This window comes from Platichthys flesus, chromosome 5 (assembly GCF_949316205.1).
Source record: "Platichthys flesus chromosome 5, fPlaFle2.1, whole genome shotgun sequence".
Lineage (NCBI taxonomy): Eukaryota > Metazoa > Chordata > Actinopteri > Pleuronectiformes > Pleuronectidae > Platichthys > Platichthys flesus.
The window spans coordinates 9,367,075-9,386,152 of NC_084949.1; the positions used below are offsets into that span (position 1 = coordinate 9,367,075).

Consider the following 19,078-nt stretch of genomic DNA (forward strand, 5'->3'; position numbering starts at 1 on the left):
CTTAACCATGAACAACACTGCATGAAAAGAAGAGTTTGTGTCAGTACGTGTCGCAGGAAATTTTGGGAAATTTTCGGTTAACGGCTGTTCACAGGAATCTGCAAATGAGCTTTACAAATGCAAATCAGGATTGTTTCCCTCAGAGCAGATAACTCTTAACTCTCTTCTAAAAGATACCAAGTTAACTATCAGACGTAAGTTCACCAGGCTTAAAATAAATATAAAACCTGAAATTGTGTTGGTTTAATAAACAGTGGATGTGTTACCACACATCTACCAGCAATCCGCTCAACGGAAATTCAATAATTTTTCAGTTGCATGTTTTCATTGAACTGTGCTAATTGTACTGATTGTGTTTACAGCTGATTGAAGCGGGACAGATGACATGGATCCATCCTTCCAGAGCCAGGCGCTCACCGACCTGTGTGCCACACTTCAAATAAGACTAGAAGCTACACTGGATCTCACAGCTACACACCACAGACGTCTACACACTGGGGGAGATTCGGACAGAGTCCCACAAAGAACATATCACCCAGTGGCTGCAAAGAGACATTTTAAGCTTTACTGATTAGTTTTTCACTGGCTAGGCTAGTTCTGTTTGTACAATATTTGTGCTGTAAGTACATAAAGCTTTGACTCATCATATACCTTGTTCATGTTTTTTTCCCTGTACAATATGTTCAACATATAACATCAAGCATCATATGAATGAATATATATTCTTAATTAACTGCAGTGCTTTTGGTAAAGGCTTACTAATAAATAATAATATATATTAACATCTACATTTTTAGTTACAGCTATATATACATTTTTATTATTAATATTGTGTGGGGGGGGGGGTTTACCCACGTGTGTACTGCAATGACCCAGGGTGACCAATAGCAGCACTTCTACCAGCCAAACACAAGTGACTTTTCAAGGGTCTGTGGTTTCCTCCAATGGTAAGTCTAGAGAAGCCGTCACCAGCGACTTCACTCCGATTTATATGCTAATTAGATAACACCTTCGCTCCCCCCCCCCCCCTGTGGCTCTCCCCCTTTCTTCTCCGAATTCTCTGAATTTCTTTCCCTTTCTTTGACATTGTGAATTCGGGCATTTTCAACATTTCCCTCCATTTCTCACAGATTCATGGATCTTAATGAAAAAGATCAGACAGATCTGGGGACAGCTATGTATGAGTGTGTGGAATTAGGTGCAGGTCAAAATATAAAGCTGGATGTTGTCAACTGAAATTCATACAGGGACAGTATGGCCTTGGCCCTTCTAGTTTGTTTGTTTGTTTGTTTGTTGTCAGCAGAATTACACAAAAACTACTGGACGGATTATCATTAAACCTGGTGGAAGGATGGGACATGGGTCAAACAAGAATCCATCTGCACTATCTTTAACATTTTTGACAATTTACCAGGGAATAACATAATAACACCTAATCAGACATTTTAAGAGAACTGATATCCATGAGTGTACGTAATTTGGTTCAGCTCAACTGAATTCAGGGGGATTGTTTGGCCTTGGGGGATGTGTGTGCTTGTTGTGGAAATTTATCTTGAGATTTGAAATAATGAGTTTCTTAGACCGGGTTGTCTTAGAGATTAATTAATAGCTCTGCAAAGGGTAACACAGTCAGCAACATGGCTCAGAGTGAAACCACAAGGAAATTGAAAAGGAGGTTTTTTATACAATGTGATAAAAAGGAAACAATACAGAAAGCTGACAGGAAACGTCTGCTGTCTGGCGTCACTGATACAGAAAAAGGAATCAAACCCAGCACACAGAATCACAGATAAAGGTCAACAGCAGGTCGAATTACCAAGTTAGGGCACAGACTTTGAGGTTGGACCACCTAAGTGCAGAAAACAGTCAAAACAGTAGTAAGACACTGATCAGTGGAATTTTCCATTACATGCTCCAATGGTCACCATTCTAGTTGAAATATACGTCCCCCTAACAATTTCCAGAAACTGATGCAAATGGTATTTGTTCCATCAAACTGACTGTAAAAGCCTGAACATGAAAACAGTGAGATGGTGTGAAATGATGTAGGACCTTGGAGCTTTAATGAATATGTTCATCCACCACAACAGTCTGTCCCTGTTTTTGACAGAAGGAGGTTAATAAAATGGAATGTGCAAACCTGTGAAAACAAAAAGGACTCCAGTACTGTATGTTGACCTCAGATGATTGAAGAACCACAAAATATATTGACTAAGGGCTTTTGTCTGTGTGTCCGTTATGTTGGAATTTTATCCTGTTGTCAAATTTTGATTAATAAGTAACTTTTTTGATGTCAGCATTATCTTTTCCTGTTGTCTTCTGCACAGGCCTATAAATGATCATGCTCTCGCTCACTGGCCAAATCTAAAGAGATTTTTCAGCATCTGTTGGATTTCCAGTCACTCTCTCCAAGGTGTGTACAAACAGTTGCAAAGTAAAGTCATTATCGTAATGTTAACATACAATTTTCATACATCTCTTTTGTGTTTTTCAGCAAGTTTGTCGTGGATGTGGTCCATGATGGAGATGCCTGGGGGTTTGCTGCTGCTCCTAATTTTGCAGTTTTTTATAGGGAACACTTCGGGTAAGTCAATCTGACTTTCTCTCATTTCGGTTAAACTGCATCTCCTCTGATTACACAGTTAATTTAAGTGAATAGTTTAAATAAGCAGAATGTGTTCACAGACCACACCTCATAAGTATGACTTTGTTTATTTTACATTTTCACTGTGTTCACATTTTGTATCTGTCCTTAAATAACTTTAAATCATCCTCCCAGCTCTGTCTGTGCTTCTGGCTCTGACATATCTGGACATTGTATATTTAGAGTTGCCTGGTGTTGAGTTAATATTATTAAAATATTCTTGCTGTTCTGTGTTTGTACCCTGATAGTTCAATGCACTTATTGTAAGTCAATTTGGATAAAAGTGTTGATTGTTCTAATGGAATACTGAGAAAGTTTAATAACAACAGTAGAAGTATTGCATACAACACTGAGCTATTAAAGTAATTCACAGATGATTTTATTTTAAAGATACATGTAGAAGAGACAGTGAATCCTCAAGCTATCTGTGGATGCCATTCATACTCTCACATTAGTGAGATGTCGGACCCTGATGTGTAGCAGTCAACTTATCTTACCTTGGACGGATTGAGGTTGTCAGGCAGAGGTTCAAATCAGCCTCAAAATATGTCAGATGCATGTTAATGTGTATTTATAAACATTTAAACATTTAACATTTCTGAATGAAAGAGGAGTATTATCATTTGAATGCGAGTTGAACGTACGCTTCCGAGCAGGCATGTGCACAGACATTTTGGGGGGCAGGTGCTCAAACCCCAAAAAAACACAGTACACACAATTCTCTGCCTGCCTGCCTGCCTGTCTGTCTGTCTGTCTGTCTGTTTGTCTGTCTGCCTGCCTGTCTGCCTGTATCTCTCTCCCTCTCTCTCTTCATTAAACATGACAAATGTCAGTAAACTGCTGGACAAGGCTTTGAAATCACAGATTGCTCATGTTTCCTCTATTATTCAGATATTTATTGCTTTATAAACAGTCTTTTTAAAGACTCACTCCTTCCTTTCCATTCTGTGCTGTCTCTGTGTACTGTTCGTTTTGGTAGGAACCATAGCCTAGAACAACCTTATTCATTATTCGTGTGCATGTCGCTCAAAGCCACACATACAAACACACTCATAAGACCACGACGTTGCAATTACAACTTTATTAACATCACATACACTGTATCAGCAAACAAACACAACCATGGACAAGTTTCTGATTCGTAAAAGTCAGGCAACCGATGCGGCAGTTGCGAAGAAGCCAAAGCTTCGGAAATATGACGAGAGTTATTTGCAGTCTGGTCACTGGCACAACTGAGCAACGTCCTCAGTGTGTTTTGTGCGCCGAGGTGCTGGCAAATGACAGTATGAAGTCATGCAAATTAAAAAGGAACCTCGACACCAAACACCCTGACTTGAAAGAGAAGCCTGTGGACTTCTTTAAACGTAAACGTGATGGCCTCCAGCAACAAAAAAACACCATCTCCAAGCATAGCACTGTCTCCAAGCAGTGTCTGGAGGCATCGTATGTAGTTGCTCATATAATTGCTAAGCTTGGCAAACCCCATACAATTGCTGAAACACTGATTTTGCCGGCCGTGCAAGACATGTGTAGAATAATGATAGGAGAGAGTGCAGCTGCTAAACGCAAAACCTATGTCAAATGACACTGTCACACCGAATATCAGAAATGTCTAGTGATATCAAAGAGCAACTAATACACTACATTCAAATCAAATCCACTGACATCGCTGGACAGGCCCAGCTTCTCACCTACTACAGGTATGTGCGGGAAAACGAAATTGAGGAGGACATCCTATTTTGCCGGCCTCTTCAAACCCGTACAAGAGGGGAGGCAATCTTTGATGTCCTTGACTCGTTCATCCAAGACAGTGGTTTGGACTGGGGAAAGTGTATTGGCCTCTGCAGAGATGGATTAGGTCGATGACAGGGCGTGAGCGTGGCCTCGTAGCTCGCGTCCAGCAAGTTGCTCCACTTGTGCAATGGACACACTGCATGCTCTATCGCGAGGCACTTGCTGCCAGGAAGATGCCACCGCTCTTCGAGTCAGTGCTTCACCAGGCCGTCATCAGAAATGTGAAAATAATTAACCATATTAAAGCTCGTCAACTTAACTCCCGTTTGTTTGGGGTCCTCTGCCAGGAGATGGGGTAAGGGCACAAACAGCTGTTGCTACACAATGAAGATGGCTGGCTCTCCAGGGGGTGGGTGTTACAACGGCTGTATGAGCTGCGAGAGGACGTAAAGTTGTTTTTGACTGAAAGTCAAACAGATCTGGCGAAGCTCCTGGATGATGCCATGTGGCTTGCCTCTCTCTCCTATTTGCTGGATCTTTTTGACCGGCTGAATGGCCTTATCCGGTCTTTGGAGGCCGAAAATCTCTCACATTGCAAATCTCTCGCTGATAGAGTGAATGCCTTCACGCAAAAAATAGCTCTCTTGCATGGTCGCATCAGTTCTGGAAACTGCGACATGTTTCCCAGCCTTGCAGACTTCATTGCCGATGCACGTGGCACTGATTTCTCCTCTCTCCTCCAATCAGCTGCTGATCACCTTTTAGCACTGAAGAATCAGTTTGGGTCCTATTTCAAAGAGGACTACCGTTCATTTGCCTGGGTTCGGGATCCATTTCTCTGCTCAGCAGACAGGCTGTCAATAGACATACAAGAGCAGCTGAAGAGTGACAGTAGACTAAAGCATCTGTTTACCACCTCCCCTCTTTCGTCATTCTGGGTAGCATTGATGCCGGAAAACCCTCAGCTTTGATTTGAGGACCTTTGCAAGGCAAAGCAGGCTCATGGCTCACATTGACAGACCTGCAAGATTTATTTTTTTTTTTCACAAAAGGCCCATAATAATAACAGTATCCTAATGATAGCAATAATAACAGTTATTATTATTAAAATTAATAATAATAATATAATGATGGTGATAATAATGATGATTATTATAATAAGAAAGCATGCAGGCTCACATAGCTGCTAATATTAATAGCCTATTAACAGGCCTACTACTACTGATCATAATCATAATAATAATAACAATAATAATAATAAATAGTTAAAAAAGTAAAAATAATTGTCTGTATGGGCCTAACAATAGCCTAACCTTGACATGTCAGGCCTATCAATAACAATATGCTATTTATCTATGGAGATGTAGTTGAGGGCGGCGGTGGCGTGTGGCGGGTGGGTGGGGGGGCCCCAACTACCCCTAGCCAGCTTTGGGGGGGCCCAGCTTGCAAAAAGTTTGAGAACCCCTGCTCTAAACCAATGAGTGAAACTATCCTGATTTGCGTTTGTAAAGCTTGCAGCATTGTAATTTATATGAGAAAGCCTCCCCTAGGTATAGGAGCAGGGGGGTCATCTGCCAACATTCTTAGGCTTGTAAAACTGGCAGAAACTGGAACCCTGCGTCAAGAGCCTGCAGATTCATGTGCATAACCACTAACCTGAAATTCCGGCGAAATTTGCAACGACACTAACTGACACAAATTCTTTTTTTTCATGCAGTGATATGTATGGATCCTTACTCCACCGCCACATCTGGGCCCTCTTCCCAATCTGTCCAGTTCACGTGTGGAAACACTGTTTGCCCAACAGGCATGGACTGCATCAGTAATAATGGGGTCGCACGCTGCACTGACCCCTGTGAGCGCTACACTGAGCTGCACCATGACTGGCGGTCGACAGATAACAAAATAATTCTGAACCGACGCTGTGACAAATATGTTAACTGGCAAGGCTGGTATCGTCTGTTCTTGAATCACACCAGTGCCCATGTTCCCGAGAGGTGTGTTCCGCAAAACAGGTGTGGAACAACCGCTCCCCTATGGATAACAGAGCCTCATCCCACACAGCCAGGAGTGATTGTAAATCGGACTGTTTGTAGTCACTGGAAATCCAGCTGCTGCCATTTTAGTTCACCCACCATCAACGTCAAACTTTGCAGTAGAAACTACTACGTCTACAAACTGGTGAAGCCGAGCACATGCCATCTTGCCTACTGTGCAGGTACTGAAACTATACTCTCTAACAACAAATTCAATTTTCCATTACATCCATCCATTGTAAGCGTTACAGAGAATATATTGTCTTTATGTTTATATATTCAAATTACATTTTATGAACAAAAACTCTTTGTTGCGCACTGATATTTTTCATTGTCAACAGAGATGGACAGAACAGATGTTGTAGCTCCTTTGACCACATCTGGCACCCCTGGAACAACAGCAGTGGACAACAGCACAGGAGTCGAGGGACAGGTCCGCTTGGCCAATGGAGGAAACAGCTCCTGCTCTGGCAGAGTAGAGATCTTCCTCCGTGGACAGTGGGGGACGGTGTGTGATGACCACTGGGACCTAGTTGATGCTCAGGTGGTGTGCAGACAGCTGGGTTGTGGCAGGGTCCTGTCAGCACCACAAAGTGCACGTTTTGGACAGGGCAGTGGGCCCATCTGGTTGGACGATGTCGCTTGCTCCGGCAACGAATCAAAGCTGACCGAGTGCCGGCACCGAGGGATTGGAACTCATGGCTGTGGTCACATCGAGGATGCTGGTGTTGTCTGTGAAGGTAAATGCTTATTTGTAGATTTAAGGCCAATGAAATCTCCCTGTCACACAACATAGGATAACACTATAAAACAGACATTGATACTTTTCAAAATATATTTTTATTTTGTGGCACAATATGTCAAATGTACAGCAAATGTTTATGTCAAGAAAGTAAAATTGATATTTGTGCCTCAGGATAACATCATCGGTTATATATTTAACTAGAGTGACTGAGAACTGGAGTGGTGTTCTGGTCTGGATGGTGGATCGTGGTCCTGCTGGTTGCTGACCATGGACTGTGATTGCAGCGGGACTGCTTGGCATGTCATGTTGGGGTTGTCCTTCGGGATGCTTACCCTCATCAAATGCTGCTAGAGACTTTAATCTTTAATCTTGAAGACTTTAATCTTGATGATGTTTTCCTGCACGTGGCATCTATTGTACTTCTGTCCGTCCTTTGAGAGGGATCCCTCACATGTGGCTCTCTCTGAGGTTTCTACGTATTTTTACCCTGTTAAAAGGGTTTTTAGTAGTTTTTCCTTACTCTTGCTGAGGGTTAAGGACAGAGGATGTCACACCCTGTTAAAGCCCTATGAGATGAATAGTAATTTGTGAATATGGGCTATACAAATGAAATTTGACTGATTGATTGATTGATAGAGTGACTTTCACTAGAGCTCAAACTGTACCTATGCGTATAGTCAATCCAACAAATATTTGACTATTTCTAATGGTAGAAATATAAAAGACAAAAAGGAAGTGGTCTGACAACCTAAATGATTTATCTGTCGTACAAAACAAAGTTACAGAAAGTGGAAAAAAATCCTGAATCTAACCCTTAATCTGCATCCATACCAAAACGTTAATGGTTCTTCCAGGCCCAGGCCCCAGCTCTCCACCAAGTTTTGTGCAAATCAGTTCAGTTGTTTTTTGCATAATCCTGCTGAAGAATACACCAACAACTAGAACATCACTCAGTGGTGATCGTACCACCAAAAAAATGTTGTTCCACATTAATATTGATGGGGATGCAGGCTGTAGTTATCTTGTGAATCCACATATATTTTTCTTTCAGTTCAACCAGGTCCAAACTCCACATTTTCACCAACCACTCCTGATCCAGGATCTCAGACCTTCACCTCTGCTTCACTCACATCTGGCACCCCTGGAACAACAGCAGTGGACAACAGCACAGGAGTCGAGGGACAGGTCCGCCTGGCTAATGGAGGAAACAGCCCCTGCTCTGGCAGAGTAGAGATCTTCCTCCTTGGACAGTGGGGGACGGTGTGTGATGACCACTGGGACCTGGTTGATGCTCAGGTGGTGTGCAGACAGCTGGGCTGTGGCAGGGTTCTGTCAGCACCACAAAGTGCACGGTTTGGACAGGGCAGTGGGCCCATCTGGTTGGATGATGTTGCTTGCTCTGGCAACGAATCAAAGCTGACCGAGTGCCGGCACCGAGGGATTGGAACTCATGGCTGTGGTCCCATCGAGGATGCTGGTGTCATCTGTGAAGGTAAATGCTTATTTGTAGATTTAAAACCAATGAAATCTCCCTGTCAGACAACATAGGATAACACTGTAGAACAGCAATATGGAATACGTGCTTCACGCTGATATCAATGGAGTTTTATAGAAATCCTATTGAAGTTTCTCTTTCATCTGTGTCTCTAATCAACAGTATTTTGTTGCATGTGTTTCTCGTAGCTGCTTCACCAGTGAGGCTGGTCAACTCTGACAACCGCTGCTCTGGCAGAGTGGAGATCTACCATGCTGGACAGTGGGGGACAGTGTGTGACGATTCCTGGGACCTGAACGATGCCAATGTGGTGTGCAGACAGATGGGCTGTGGCAGGCCTCGTTCAGCACTGCAACATGCTGCTTTTGGACAGGGCAGTGGAGCCATCTGGTTGGACGACGTCATTTGTTCAGGAAGGGAACCATCGATAACAGATTGCAGACATCTAGGGTTTGGTGTCCACAACTGTGGACATAGTGAAGATGCCAGCATCATCTGTGACAGTAAATGTTTATATATATTTAAAGTTGGGTTCAGTTGTTATTGCTCATATTTGACTGGATAATTGCCTCATTGATACTTTTCAACATATACTTTTATTTTGTGGCACAATAAGTCAAATGTGCAGCAAATGTTTATGTCAAGAAAGTAAAATAGATATTTGTGCCTCAGGATAACATCATTGGTTATATATTTAACTAGAGTGACTTTCACTAGAGCTCAAACTGTACCTAAGCTTATAGTCAATCCAACAAATATTTGACTATTTCTAATGGTAGAAATATAAAAGACAAAAAGGAAGTGGTCTGACAACCTAAATGATTTATCTGTCGTACAAAACAAAGTTACAGAAAGTGGAAAAAAATCCTGAATCTAACCCTTAATCTGCATCCACACCAAAACGTTAATGGTTCTTCCAGGCCCAGGCCCCAGCTCTCCACCAAGTTTTGTGCAAATCAGTTCAGTTGTTTTTTGCATAATCCTGCTGAAGAATACACCAACAACTAGAACATCACTCAGTGGTGCACGTACCACCAAAAAAATGTTGTCCCACATTAATATTGATGGGGATGCAGGCTGTAGTTATCTTGTGAATCCACATATATTTTTCTTTCAGTTCAACCAGGTCCAAACTCCACATTTTCACCAACCACTCCTGATCCAGGATCTCAGACCTTCACCTCTGCTGCACTCACATCTGGCACCCTTGGAACAACAGCAGTGGACAACAGCACAGGAGTCGAGGGACAGGTCCGCCTGGCTAATGGAGGAAACAGCTCCTGCTCTGGCAGAGTAGAGATCTTCCTCCTTGGACAGTGGGGGACGGTGTGTGATGACCACTGGGACCTGGTTGATGCTCAGGTGGTGTGCAGACAGCTGGGTTGTGGCAGGGTCCTGTCAGCACCACAAAGTGCACGGTTTGGACAGGGCAGTGGGCCCATCTGGTTGGATGATGTTGCTTGCTCTGGCAACGAATCAAAGCTGACCGAGTGCCGGCACCGAGGGATTGGATCTCACAACTGTGGTCACATCGAGGATGCTGGTGTCATCTGTGAAGGTAAATGCTTATTTGTAGATTTAAAACCAATGAAATCTCCCTGTCAGACAACATAGGATAACACTGTAGAACAGCAATATGGAATACGTGCTTCACGCTGATATCAATGGAGTTTTATAGAAATCCTATTGAAGTTTCTCTTTCATCTGTGTCTCTAATCAACAGTATTTTGTTGCATGTGTTTCTCGTAGCTGCTTCACCAGTGAGGCTGGTCAACTCTGACAACCGCTGCTCTGGCAGAGTGGAGATCTACCATGCTGGACAGTGGGGGACAGTGTGTGACGATTCCTGGGACCTGAACGATGCCAATGTGGTGTGCAGACAGATGGGCTGTGGCAGGCCTCGTTCAGCACTGCAACATGCTGCTTTTGGACAGGGCAGTGGAGCCATCTGGTTGGACGACGTCATTTGTTCAGGAAGGGAACCATCGATAACAGATTGCAGACATCTAGGGTTTGGTGTCCACAACTGTGGACATAATGAAGATGCCAGCATCATCTGTGACAGTAAATGTTTATATATATTTAAAGTTGGGTTCAGTTGTTATTGCTCATATTTGACTGGATAATTGCCTCATTGATACTTTTCAACATATACTTTTATTTTGTGGCACAATAAGTCAAATGTGCAGCAAATGTTTATGTCAAGAAAGTAAAATAGATATTTGTGCCTCAGGATAACATCATTGGTTATATATTTAACTAGAGTGACTTTCACTAGAGCTCAAACTGTACCTAAGCTTATAGTCAATCCCACAAATATTTGACTATTTCTAATGGTAGAAATATAAAAGACAAAAAGGAAGTGGTCTGACAACCTTAATGATTTATCTGTCGTACAAAACAAAGTTACAGAAAGTGGAAAAAAATCCTGAATCTAACCCTTAATCTGCATCCACACCAAAACGTAAATGGTTCTTCAAGGCCCAAGCCCCAGCTCTCCACCAAGTTTGGTGCAAATCTGTTCAGTACATTTTTTCATAATCCTGCTGACGAATACACCAACAACTAGAACATCACTCAGTGCTGCACGTACCACCACCAAGGGCCGACAGTCCCCTTAAATCATTTTGAGCTGTATCAAATTTCACATATTCATAGATATCAGTTCCCTTAATGGGCCAGATTGGATTTCATCAAGGTCAATGAATTGTTTCCTGGGTAAATGGTCAAAATGTTGAAAAGCTCCCTATTTTGCAAAGGTAACAAAAGTGAAAAAAAAACCCTGCTCGATGTGACCCCTGTTCTGAATCTGCTCCAGAATACATGTGGTTCTTCCCTGACCCATATCACATTCTTCCACCAAGTTTTGTAGAAAACTGATCGGTAGTTTTTTGCGCAATCTTGCGTACAAACAAACATATAATCAGGTGTGAACACATAACAGCCTGGTCAGAGATAAAAAAAAATGTTTTCCACATTAATATTGATGAAGGTGCATGCTGTTGTTGTCTTGTTGGTTCACATAGATTTTTCTCTCAGTTGACCCAGGTCCAAACTCCACATTTTCACCAACCACACCTGATCCAGGATCTCATACCTTCCCCTCTGCTTCACTCACATCTGGCACCCCTGGAACAACAGCAGCAGTGCACCACGCCACAGATTTACCTGCCACACATTCTTCCCCCTATGCAACGCTCACATCTGGCACCTCTGGGACAACAGCAGTGGACAACATCACAGGAGTAGAGGGACAGGTCCGCCTGGCCAATGGAGGAAACAGCTCCTGCTCTGGCAGAGTAGAGATCTTCCTCCGTGGACAGTGGGGGACAGTGTGTGATGAAAACTGGGACCTGGTTGATGCTCAGGTGGTGTGCAGACAGCTGGGTTGTGGTAGGGTCCTGTCAGCACCACAACGTGCACGGTTTGGACAGGGCAGTGGACCTATCTGGTTGGACAATGTCGATTGCTCTGGCAGCGAATCAAGACTGACCGATTGCCTGCACCCAGGAATTGGATCTCACAACTGTGGTCACTGGGAGGATGCTGGTGTCGTCTGTGAGGGTAAATGCTTATTTGTAGATTTAAAGCAAATAAGTCAGACAGCATAACACTATAGAACAGAAATATGCAGACATCCAGGGTTCAGGGTCCACAACTGTAGACATTATGAAGATGCAAGTGTAATCTGTGAATGTACGTGTACTGCTTTTATTTTACAAGCTTTCATATATTATTGCTTATTAACAGTAACATGTTAATTGAAGATCTTGTCTTGGTATCATCTGGTATTTACCATCTCATCTTCTTCTGTGCACGCTTTCATTTACTGACTTTTAAAAAACTTTTTCTGTAGTCCAACGCCCTCCACTCCAGCCTCCTCAGTTCATCTGTGGACGTGATAAAATCCAAATAGGGCTAAATATGGCTGCCATAACTTCCAAGGATTTGAACCCACTCTCTGGAAACCTGGTAGTTCGCAACTGCTCCTGGGTCAGAATGCATAATGATGTAGTTTGGTACGAGGTGGACGCTCAGGCAGGTGCCTGTGGAAACACACTGAGGGTAAATACTTTGTTCATTTTCAAGTTATGTCCATTTATTTATTATTACGATAATTAAGACTTAGCTATTGGTTCCAAAATGTACTCCTCTGCAGGGAGATCAGATTAGCACGAATTGGCAGCGACAATATCTTAAACCCAGATCTTCTGCCTGTATGACAAAACCATTCAATCTGTAATAGAGCTTCAAGTGATTTATTGAACCACTCTCTGTCTTTTAGACCAACCGTACACACGCCATTTACTCCAACGTTTTATTCCTCTACCGAGGAAATGTGTCCTTCTCACGACCTGTGAGTCTTCCCTTCTCCTGTGCGTATCCCCTCGACACAGACACCAGCATGAATGTGGCAGTCAGACCAGTGCTGCCGTAAGTACTTTTTTATTGAATACGACAATCACTCACTTTTTACAGTTGTAAAATAGACAAGACGAACCTGGTGAAAATTGGTCTAGTCTATGTTACTTTTAACCAAACATGTCAGCGTAAGCATGCACTGCTGTTTGGCACAGTGGCTTTATACCTCCAGGACACATCAATATCACCTGTGTATTTTTAGGTCATCATAATTACAAGGCTGATATTTTTGACAGGTTTGCAGTTGGCCTCTCAGGCTTAGGGAGCAAAGCTCGAGCCTCCATGTCTCTGTTCCACACCTCCAGCTTCACTCAGCCTTATCCATCTGGCTTGATCACGCTCCCTGTGGGCTCACCTCTGCATGTGGGCGTCTCTGTATTAGTTAGAGACCCAAGCTTTGCAGTTGTCCTGGAGAACTGCTACGCCTCTGACTCATCAAACTCCAATGATACTGCGCGATACTTTTTCATCCAGAACAAGTAAGTGTCCCGCTTCATCATTATGCTTTGTGGTTTATAATAGAAATAGGGGGAAAAGACTGTGTATGATGTGATGTATAATGGCCCACATGACATGCTCCATCCTCACTGCCAGGTGCCCCACTGAACGACAGCAAGTGGAAGTGATCGAGAGCGGCTCATCCCGACAGGCTCGTTTCTCCGCCGTGTTTTTCCTGATCCACGGTGAATACAGTGACATGTACCTCCACTGCAGCCTCAGCCTGTGTGACCAAAGGAGCTCCCGCTGTACCCCAGTACGTCACAGGTTTCACATTATCAATATAATTATCGATCAATAGTCACTGCAGCTTTACACTGGTTTTGATTGGATCTGTTATTCCCCCTCCTTTTCATAGTCTTGCAGAAGAAGGACATCTCGCTCTGTTTCCAGCTCTGCTCCTCTGAAGCCCCTCACCATTGGACCAATCACTTGTGAGTTTGATTAACTATGTGCTCTCAGGATTGATGTGTCAACACAATGATCAATACAGAATAATTCACCATATTTTTCCACTTTCTTTTTTTTCTTCAGGGTACAAATCACCTGAGTGAGCTGGAAACATATCGTAACAAAACTAACTCATTTCATAGTGTGATATTATTTTAATTTTAAATTTCTTCATGAATCGATCATAAAAAACACATGTTACATTGCATAATTGAATCGTAACACATACTGGTTTTCCTGATTTGTATTAGCTGTGTAATGAGGTGTGAAATGATTGAAGAAAATAAAAATCAAGGGCAGAGTACATTTCTCTTTTTCTCTGTGTTTATTTTCATATATATTTTTTCATATCGACTTATCAAGCAGATTATTAATATACACTCATACATACTGAGGCAGGCAATAACAGTGGTTAACGGGAATGTGCAAAAGCAAGTGTGCATATAGTCTGTTGTGCAAAGACACAATGTCAGTAGAGCAAGTTGTCCTTTTTTTATGTGGGGAGGGGAAGACAGAGGCAGTGTTAGGATGTGTTAATCAGTTTAATGGCCTGAGGGTAAATTCTGTCTTTGAGTCTTGGAATCCTGCATTTCAGACTGGTGTGAGGAGGTGATGCTGAGTGGGGTCTTTGGTTGTGTTGCTGGCTCTTCTGAAGACTGTCTGCTGGTAGATGTACTGCAGAGATGAAGGCCTGATCCTGTGATGTGTGAATAAATGTGATACAACCTTTTCTGCTCATAACATAAGTAAATCCAGATGACATGATGGATATAAGGATTCCTGATGTGATGATCTCCCAACCAAATATCGAGGTTTCACTCAACCCAGCCTTCCTTTGTTCTATTCTGGTGGTATGAGTGCCTCAAATATGACCTCCAGAGGATGTCAGGAGAATTTCGTACCGACTTTTTCCTGAGTTTGCTTTATAGACATGCACAAGCAGAAGAAGATTCTCAGCTCAGATGCATTCATAACTTCACAGAAATCTCTGGAGGGTTCAGGTGAGGGGTTGGTGCAGCAGGCTGAGGCAGGACCTAAGGTAATCATTTCATTGCGGTGATCAAGTGTTTTTGTGAACAACACATCGACATAGGTATTGGCCCTTTTAATGTATTTTTTGCCACTTCTACGTGTATGCCACTGCTTTTTCATCGTGATATATTTGTTTTCTTTTTTGTTTTAATCTAGTCATCTGCTGCATGTTAGAAACATCATCAACACACCCTCTCGCTCGTGGTGAATCCTATGGAGGATCTTTCTTCTCACATTTTCTCATTGGGACTTTCTACAGGAGATCTGAGAGCAGTTTAACAACACACTGATTTATGGAAGAGTTCATCCTGAATTCATCCTCAGATTTAACATTTTTATTTAAAGGTTTAGAGAGTACAATTAAAATAGACCCATTGACATTGTTTTTATGACAACCGAAAGCAGCCACAGGTTCTCTTCCATGATGGAAGGGGAGGGTGAGATGAGGGCTATTCAGCTGCAATATGAAATCTAACCACTAGATGTCTCTAAATTGTAATTACTAAAGCTTTAACCTACTCATCAGCTGGTGTGGGCTAAAATAAAAAAGTTGCTGACTGTTCTGGTTGAATTTCACAGTTTAGCTTCCTGCTCTTATCTTTATGAAACTCATGATGATGGCCAATGTGTGCAGGGGCGCAGCTTTTAGTTCCACTTTTTCATTAACAGGCTTAGAGCCAAAAAACAAAGTGCCTGTTTGGCTGTGAGCCAGAAGCAACGGTTCTGTGGTTTGACATCAGCTAAGCGGGGGCATTACTGTACTGAACCTGTGTATACACGCAAACACACACACACACTTGTTTGCGCAGCTATCTTTGCTAGGACTTTCCACAGACCTCTAAAATGAAGTTATGCCTCTTTTTGACCGGGTTTTCGGTCAAAAAGAGGGTGACTGGTGCCGGTCAGTGCTTATACCCGGAAAAGTCCTGAAGAGCTCACAGAAATCTTTTTTTGAGAACTTCCATTTCCTTACAATCTTTGTAGAAAGCCGATTCAAAACTGATAGCTAACCTTAACCATGAACAACACTGCATTAAAAGAAAAGTTTGTGTCAGTACGCGAGCAGGAAATGTTGGCAGAATTTTCGGTTAACGGCTGTTCACAGGAATCTGCAGGCAGCACAGAAAACTGTCAGGAATTGACGCGGGGTACCAGTTTCTGGCAGTTTTACAAGCCTGAGAATGTTGGGAGGTGACCCCCCCTGCTCTTAAGCCTGGGGGAGGCTTTCACATGCAAATGACAATGCTCTGAGCTCTACAAATGCAAATCAGGATGTTTCCCTCAGTGCAGATAACACCTTTTTCTAAAAGATACCAACTTAACTATCAGGCGTAAGTTCACCGGGCTTAAAATAAATATAAAACCTGAAATTGTAAATTGTTTCCCTTAAGTAAGTGTGCTATAATGAATTACATTGTAGACCATGAGCAAAGGTCAATGCTATGAAAACAAATAGATACAGTGCACTTTAGTTCAACATGTTATTATAATCCATAACAATGAGGCTTAGTAAGTCTTTTCCCTAGACAGGAGTCACAACGACCTCTTCAATCTTAATTGCCCATGAACACTATCCTAAATCTCAACCCCTGTGCAGAGTGGCATGATTACAGTTACTTTTTCACTTGTGTTGGTTAAATAAACAGTGGATGTGTTAACCAAACATCTACCAGCAATCCGCTCAAAAGGAAGAAATGATGCTGGGGATTATGTGCCTGTGCCCTGTAAGCTCCAAACTTCTTCTGGCTTTCCATAATAATATCTGTCCTCCCAAAATACTGGCAAATTCAGCACCATGTTTACATGTCCATGGCAAACTATGTAGTTGACTCTAAGTAGTTGCTGAAATTCCCTCAAAATTTGAACTTCAATTGTCTTATTGTTGTTATTAATGTAAGTAAATTTACTTACACCAGAAAGAATAAACTGGTCCTGAGTTACATACTTATCCCATATAAAAGTAGAAATTTAAAAACTGTTATAACCGCTGCTTTTAGATGAGCCCTAACGTTATCACCTGAGGGCTCGTCCAATCACAGCCTCGTGAATGCAGCGTCTGTCTCCCGCAGACATGAAACTTCCGGCTTGTGTTTAGCTTGGTCCGAACAAGTGACTCTGTTTTCGGGGTAAATAACCTGCTGAAGTCGACACGACACTGTTTCCCTGGAGGATAAGATAAGTGCATGGGAAAGCAAAGCCTCGGGCCCAGTGTGGGAAGAGTCGAAGCAGAGCGGACAGTCCCAAACTTAAGGTAAGAGCTATAAGCGTCAAAGAGAAGCCATTGCTAAATGCATAGCTAACTCTTAGATCTGAAAAGCGTGTTAACAACTGTGAGATTAGCGAGAAAGTTGCTAAAATTAGAATAAAGCATTGAGGGCTTTAGCAGATCTAGTGCATGTTTAAATAGGTATGAACTGCTAAGTTTTTTCATAAACGTGACTTTTTCTCCGGTTGTATTTGTTAGGAAAATATCCGTCTCTTCACACATGTGATGCAAAAAGCCGGCGCCACGAACCGGAGCGAGTGTAAAAATAAAGAAGAGACGCTTCTCCAGGCTTACTTTATCTGATTCAGTTAATCATCGTGTTTTCACAGCCTGATTCCCGCACACAAGGAGGCAGTCAGTGCACATTATTCGTTTATTAATAATAAACTCAAGTTACTCATTTTTTCCAGCTGCCTGTACTATGACGTACTACGACACACTATTAGCCAGTATGAAGAAGCTTCCAGTACATCCAATCGGACCTTGCAGCTCTTGCAGCAGCATTGAAGAGTTCAGGTTTCGTAGAAGAAGAAAGAGGGATACTTTTTCAGTTACATTTTTAGGTGTATGTATGTTGTAATTTAACTCTGCTAATTGTACTGATTGTGTTTACAGCTGATTGAAGCGGGACAGATGACATGTATCCATCGTTCCACAGCCAGGAGCTCACCGACCTGTGTGCCACACGTCAAATAAGACTAGAAGCTACACTGGATCTCACAGCTACACACCACGGATGGGACATGGGTAAAAAAAGAATCAATCTGCACACTATCTTTAAAAAATTTTGACAATTTACCAGGGAATAACATAATAACACCTGATCAGACATATTAAGAGATCTGATATCTATGAGTGTACGTAATTTAGTTCAGCTCGACTGAATTCACGGGGACTGTTTGGCCTTGGTGGATGTGTGTGCTTGCCGTGGAAATTTATCTTGAGATTTAAAATAATGAGATTCTCAGTCCAGGGTTATCTTAGAGGTTTTATTAATAGCTCTGCAGAGGATAACACAGTCAGCAACGTGGCTCAGAGTGAAACCAAAAGGAAGTTGAAAAGGAGGTTTTTTATACAATGTGATAAAAAGGAAACAAGACAGAAAGCTGACAGGAAACATCTACTGCCTGGCGTCACTGATACAGAAAAAGGAATCAAACCCAGCACACAGAATCACAGATAAAGGTCAACAGGAGGTGGAATTACCAAGTTAGGGCACAGACTTTGAGGTTGGACCAGCTAAGTGCACAGAAAACAGTCAAAACAGTAGTAAGACACTGATCAGTGGAATTTTCCATTACATGCTCCAATGGTCACCATTCTAGTTGAAATATATGTCCCCCTAACAATTTCCAGAAACTGATGCAAATGGTATTTGTTCCGTCAAACTGACTGTAAAAGCCTGAACATGAAAACAGTGAGATGCTGTTAAATGATGTGGGACCTTGGAGCTTTAATTAATATGTTTATCCACTACAAACCTCTGTCGTGGTTTTTGACAGAAGGAGGTTATTACAATGATATTTGCAAACCTGTGAAAAACAAAAGGTCTCCGGTATTGTATGTTGACCTGCGAATGATTGATGAACCATAAAATGTATTTACTAAGGGCTTTTGTCTGTGTGTCCGTTATGTTGGAATTTTATCCCTTTGTCCTATTTTGATTAATAGGAACTTTTTTGATGTCAGGGTTATCTCTTCCTGTTGTCTTCTGCACACAGAGACAGGCCTATAAATGATCATTCTCTCGCTCACT

The 19,078-nt window shown here is 42.2% G+C and overlaps 1 protein-coding gene across 1 annotated transcript; it reads left to right on the forward strand.

Moving 5' to 3' along the window:
- The first annotated feature begins 6,757 nt into the window (after positions 1-6,757).
- LOC133953397 (deleted in malignant brain tumors 1 protein-like) lies at positions 6,758-14,333 on the forward strand. The gene is made up of 12 exons (XM_062387306.1): positions 6,758-7,154; positions 8,211-8,651; positions 8,843-9,157; positions 9,772-10,212; positions 10,404-10,718; positions 11,694-12,218; positions 12,511-12,719; positions 12,940-13,088; positions 13,313-13,555; positions 13,671-13,830; positions 13,933-14,008; positions 14,109-14,333. Exons 1-12 carry the CDS (start codon positions 6,758-6,760, stop codon positions 14,126-14,128), a joined length of 3,291 nt encoding a protein of 1,096 aa, XP_062243290.1. The 3' UTR covers positions 14,129-14,333.
- Positions 14,334-19,078: the final 4,745 nt, after the last annotated feature.